Source organism: Furipterus horrens, unplaced genomic scaffold, assembly GCF_987537825.1.
Source record: "Furipterus horrens unplaced genomic scaffold, mFurHor1.1.pri manual_scaffold_7, whole genome shotgun sequence".
Lineage (NCBI taxonomy): Eukaryota > Metazoa > Chordata > Mammalia > Chiroptera > Furipteridae > Furipterus > Furipterus horrens.
The window spans coordinates 10,645,749-10,651,748 of NW_028327177.1; the positions used below are offsets into that span (position 1 = coordinate 10,645,749).

Consider the following 6,000-nt stretch of genomic DNA (forward strand, 5'->3'; position numbering starts at 1 on the left):
CTGGGCACTGTGCTAAGTAAGGACTCGCATGCATTGCCTCCTCCATTCCTCCCGGCAACACTGTAAGATACGCTTTTCCTCATTTTATAAATGACTGAGTAGTTAGAAATAATCTGGTGGGAATCTCTCCACCGTAAGATGTAGCATGAGGATTGAACCAGACCTGTCTGTTGAGCCTGTGATTTATTCACCTTCCCCATGCCCTTTTTGGCTCTGAGCTGCATGATTTTACAGCAGGGAGCCCACGGAGCCCTGAAGTGCTTTTCATACAAATGCCCAGCTCTCCAGAGGGAAAAAAAAAAAAAAAGATACAGGAAGATGGGGGGGAACTTAATTACTTCACTCCAGACTGTATTTAAAAAGCTTACCTTTTAACAGTTTGGATTAAAGAAAGTATGTGATATGAAAATGTTAAGGTGACATTTATAGTAATTGCTTCCTAGTTGCCAAAGTTCTATCAGGATCTTGTTTTCCTTCAAAATTTCATAATTCTATGGAGCCAATTTTTTATTGGCAAAATAATTAATGTAATAAAGGATAAAAGTGAAGAGAACTGGTGTGTAGAAGGGAGGAATGAGACAGAATCACAGTGTGCTGTGAGTGAGGCAGGGCTTTGAAGCATATGGGACAGGTCAGACATAAGGGATTTTAACCACATGCTTGATTGGAGGAGCAAGAGTAACTTATTTTTCTCTTAAATGTTAATATTCAAAGAAGAAGAAGGCACACAGGCAGTTAACCATTTATCAGGAGTAAGGGCTCTCGGCATGGGGTCTGGGCAAGAATTTTGGAAAAGTTCAGGTTTGAAAATTTGAGAGTGAACTCTGCCAAGTGGACTTTAATAGGAGTTCATATAATAATTGGCCTGGGAGTTTTAACCAAAAAAGTAGATGCTTTGAAGTGCTGGGAACAAAAAGAATATCTCCTGGCAGTTTTATTAGCTCCTATGATCAGCAGCAGATGATAAACGACAAATAGGCCTAGGGCCTTCTGCAGCCCAGCAAAGCCCTGAATTCTGCAAACAATTGAAAGTTCAGCCCAGCAGCCCCAGCGATAAAAATCGCCGAGTCATAGACACTTCTGATGAGTTACGGAGGCTGAAACTGCTCCAAATCTGAGCTTGTTGGAGCTGGGAGGAATCTGCAGAATCTTCTAAACCGATTCATTTCAGACACAGGGAAACTGAGACCTGGACTTCCAAGGGTACCTGGGATCCAGATCTGTTGCCTGTCCACCCCGTCCCTCCCATGCCAATTCCCAGTCTTCTCCATAGTCCGTCTTTCCAGGGCCTCCTGCCACTGCCCACCTTCCCTCTACACACCTGTCCTGCTTCGCAGGGGACACAGGATGGAATTGCTGAGACTGCACGTAACCCACCCCCCACCCCCCGCCCCGGGAATCCTGTGTGTTCAGGCTCTAATGTGCTTTGAGGGATCAGTGCTCAGCAGGCAAGTGGCAGCAGGGAGGGTGCTCTGTCCCGGGCAGTGAGCCCTCCCAGAAGGTAGAAAATCTCGTAACCAAGTGAACTGACTAAAGCAGGAGAATCCAACATGTGCTACTGGAGGGATCTTTAAGAGTCAAAGTATGAAGCTTTGTGAAACAGGAAAATCTCTCCGGCACCATCGAGCCCCAGCCAGTCCAGGCTGTTCTTTGTGGTGTTAGCCATGGTCGTGCGTCTGTGCTTAGGGCAGGGAGAATTGCTGCTTTTGATTTCTGATCAATAAACCAGCTTAAAGAGGGAGGGTGAGGAGACAGCTATGCCCTTGGAGGGTGTCGCCTGGTGGACTGCTGCCCTCAAAGACCTAACATAACGCTTTCCCCCGCAGCCTGCCTTCAAAGGCCTCACCTTCACCGACTTGCCTTTGTGCCTACAACTGAACATCATGCAGAGGCTGAGCGACGGGCGCGACCTGGTCAGCTTGGGCCAGGTGGCCCCCAACCTGCACGTGCTCAGCGAGGACCGGTTGCTGTGGAAGAGGCTCTGCCTGTACCACTTCTCCGAGAGGCAGGTCAGTGGGGCAGTGGACACCCCTTCCTTCTCTCCCTCCTCTGTCCCCACCCTCGGCTTCCTGGGCATCTTCTCAATGCTTGAAGTGTGGGTGCCCACCCCCCAGAGCTTCCTGGTTGGACTGGAAAACAGCAGTCCAAGGAGTTTCTAAATAACGCGTGTGAGGTTTTGGGTTTTGTTTTTTGTTTTGTCTTATTATTTTTATTTTTTGGTGGTGGTTTTGATGGAAACACACACACACACATTCTTAACCTATCCACATTTTACAACTTTCTCAAAAAAATTTTATAAATTGGTACCAGCCTTTTTCTTTTTTATAACAAAGCAACTTATATTTTTATATTTTACAGCTAAAGTACTTTTACAGATATTATTTCACTTTTTTTTAAGATTTTATTTTATTTATTTTTAGAGAGAGGAGAAGAGAGAGCGAAAGAGAGGGAGAGGAACAGCAATATGATAGATACATCCTGTGGTTTGCCTCTCGCACAATTCCAACCAGGGACCTGGCCTGCAACCCAGGGATGTGCCCTGACTGGGAATCAAACCGGCGACTTTTCAGTTAGCAGGCCGGCACTCAATCCACTGAGCCACACGAGCCAGGGCTTCATTTTATTTTAATGACCAGGGAAGGGTAGATATCAGGATACCCACTTTAAACAGCTGAGAAGACTGAGGCCACAAATGGCAGAGGGATATACTGAAATTAGTGAAGGGGTTCTCTAGTTGAGGAAACTGGCCTTGAATTTGGTTGGGCCTTCTGACGCCAGTTCTAGGCTCTTCCCCCTCCCCATGCTGCCTCAGTTTTTTTTCCAACTTCTTTATATAGAAGTGTGAGTTCAACAAGTTCTGCTCATGAAGCCTGTAATATTTAGACATAAAAAAAGAGCCCCATGCCAAGCAGTTACTGCATCTCCCTGGAAATGATCGCTCAAGTTATAGCAAAGAAAAGACTGACGTGGGTTATTGAGATCACCTAAACTTCAAAGGACCATCCAAATGCAGTTCAGCAGAGCTCACCAGAAAGATGGCATCGACCGCCTGTTCCTTTTAGAGACTGCTTAAAAGCTACTGTTTATCAGAAGATACTCCTTTTTACCTTGGCTATTTTCCCCTAGCTGTTGCAGGGTAGAGATGAAAAAGGAGGGAAAGGGGTGGGAGCAAAACAGAACCAGAAAGCCACACACCCTCTTCTTGCTGAATTCTCCTGCAATGACTTTTATTTGCTATTTAGATCCGCAAACGATTAATTCTGTCAGACAAAGGACAGCTGGATTGGAAGAAGATGTATTTTAAACTTGTGCGATGTTACCCACGGAAAGAGCAGTATGGAGATACCCTACAGCTCTGCAAACACTGTCACATCCTTTCCTGGAAGGTATGTGTCTCGGAGGTGGCTGCCACAAACCCCTAGGTCAGACCCCAAGAGCCAATAGCACCAGCCATGACAGCACCAAATCCTGTCCTAATCTGCACTACTACAACCTCCAGCCGAAGGTGGAGGCAAAACCAATTCTGTCCTTGGGGAGAGAAACTTTCAAAGACCTTAATTTTCTTCACCCCCCTCCCCCACCTTAGGTTCATTTTTTTCTACCAACCACTCACCCCCAAATTCTCCCATCTCTGCACAAATGCATGCATGTGCGCACAGCTCTTTAGCTTTTCCAGAATTTATGGCATTCTTGGCGAGAAATGTTGTTTTGAGGTTGGGCAATGCCTTATGGTGCTCCAAGCCAAAGAGATGCTTCTGAGAACTCAAACCTGACCTTGATGTTCCTTTCCAGGGCACTGACCACCCGTGCACAGCCAATAATCCAGAGAGCTGCTCCATTTCACTCTCTCCCCAGGACTTTATCAACTTGTTCAAGTTCTGAATCGCAGCACATGACAACACTTCAGAAGGGCTCCCCTGCTGACGGGGTGGCTGGGAATACAGAGTTTGGACACTTCATTTGTAAATAGTGTACATTTTAAACATTGGCTCGAAGCTTCTGAGATAAGTCACGGAGAGGACGTTTGGAGGGGAGAGACGCAGTCGCTGGCTGGGAATTTAAGAATATAGACTTCTCATTAGAATTGGTGTGGAAAAGCAGACATACTGTAAATAAACGTTTTTCCTAACGATTTGCCAGCAAGACTATAAGGGCAGGAGTTCTGTGTCGCCGGAGGAAATGGAATTCTCTCGAAGTTCACTGAAACGCCTGTGTAGTTCCTAGAAATGCAGAAGAAGAGGGCAAAACTCGAATACAAGATAGAACACGCTTTGTTTACAATGTGAAATTTTGCTTTAAAAAGAAGAAGAAAAACTACAGATGAGAAACCCCCGGGCTTTTGGTTATGATTTTGGGTTAGTTTTAAGAAGGCAAGGAAAGTACCACCCATCTTAAAGCGCATGGGCGTACGTAGGGCCTTATCTTACGAAGATATCACACAATAGTCTACCTCGGAAAGCACATGTGATCTCTGACAAAGCGCGTCGTCCAGTAGGCAGTGTCTGTTTTTCTTGTTTTCTCATCAGATAAAAGGCGATTTAAAATAGGAAGGGATCTTGGAGGCAGCCCTCATTGTTCCTTTTGAGGTGCATGGGGCAGTCTTGGATTTGCCTCTCTTCTAGAACAACCCCCAAAACATGTAGGCCTTGTTTTCTCTCATGCCGTCGCTCATTTGGGACAACGTATGGCCAATTAAAAACCGTCACAGAGGATGCCCTGTCCCAGAAAAGACAGAATGAAGTCACCCCGTAGCTGTGAAGACTTTCCTATTCCTGTTGAACACCCTGGCTTGTCTGCTTCCTGGGGTATCTTCACGGATAAGCATTAGCGTATCTCTGTGGACTGGTCGGAGCCAGAGTGCTGATAAAGGCTTGTAAAGTAGGTTTGCCGTGTCAGTGAGGCATTTTACCAGCTGCTCTTCCTCTTGACGTGTGATGAGCTGAGGACTTTACTTCCCACATCAAAATGTGGTCAACCTGAGCTAGGGCTTCTTGCAAGGATGATAAAATAAAGCCTGAAGTTCCAGCCAAATAGGGAACAGAGGTGCTCTGAGCTCATCCTAAACATGCTCTGTACCCAGGGTATCTTGCTAGGCCAAGCCCAGCAGCTAACGATGTGGGAGAAAAAAAGTCTCAGGATGTAAGGAGTTTATTGTCAAATATTCCTGGTAGGGTGGGGGGGAGTGTTTTGGTTTTTTACTTTTTATAGAACTTGGCTTTTCTACAAAAATGTACATATTTTGCTGTTGTATTTGCTTTGCCTTTTTTTTTTTTTTTTTTTTTTTTTGTAAATAAAGTTGCCACCCTGCATGTTCTTGGGAAATAAGTGAAGCAAAAAGGAACTTGGTTCACATTCATGCTGAGGATCAGCGAATCCTTAGAGGTTGAACGTGGGGTGATTTGAAGAGAGGACAGATGATTTGGCTGAAGAGAAACCAGCCGAGGGACCAGCTAGTGATGCAGGGCCTCTTTGAGCCCTTCCCTCAACCTGCAACTCAGGGTTGCAAGAGAAGCCAACTGTTGGTCAGTGCCCCTCACTTTGCAATGGCTGTGCCTATACCAGGGTTTCTCAATATTTTTTTCATTATCACCCCCCAAGAAGAAAAAAAGTAAAGTGAATTTATGAGAAAAATTAAATATTAAGCAATAAAATCTCGTTGGGTAAGGCTGAGCTTTGGAGGGCCACAAACCACTGTAATACTGAGAGGTGCTTTTTGCTCTCCCCTCCCCCTCCCCTTCCCCCTGTCAAGGTGACACGGCGAATTTAAAAGCTCCCACAATTCGGACAGCTTTTCTCAAATGTCTGTGTTCTGACATTTGGGATGGACTCTTCAGGTTTAGGTGTTCATGGCCTCCCACATCTTTCCACCAACTTGTGACCTCCGCCCCTTCATGTTGGTCAAAGAGATGGAAGCTCCTGGGCACCTTCAGGTTTGCAGTCCCAGAAACGTCACCTGCTCTGGACTGTCAGCACAAAGCCGGCAAACCAGCCTTGGTTAGA

General features: G+C 45.8%; 1 protein-coding gene across 2 annotated transcripts in view; it reads left to right on the forward strand.

Annotated features, from left to right (window-relative positions):
• FBXO32 (F-box protein 32) overlaps window positions 1–5,282 on the forward strand; it is a 29,025-nt gene extending 23,743 nt beyond the window's left edge. For both annotated transcript variants that reach the window (XM_090283396.1, XM_090283397.1), the window contains exons 7-9: window positions 1,827–2,009; window positions 3,243–3,386; window positions 3,793–5,282. In XM_090283396.1, coding sequence (XP_090139522.1) covers window positions 1,827–2,009; window positions 3,243–3,386; window positions 3,793–3,882 — 417 coding nt within the window. In that variant the 3' untranslated portion in view covers window positions 3,883–5,282. The remainder of the gene's footprint in view (window positions 1–1,826; window positions 2,010–3,242; window positions 3,387–3,792) is intronic.
• The last annotated feature ends 718 nt before the right edge of the window (window positions 5,283–6,000 follow it).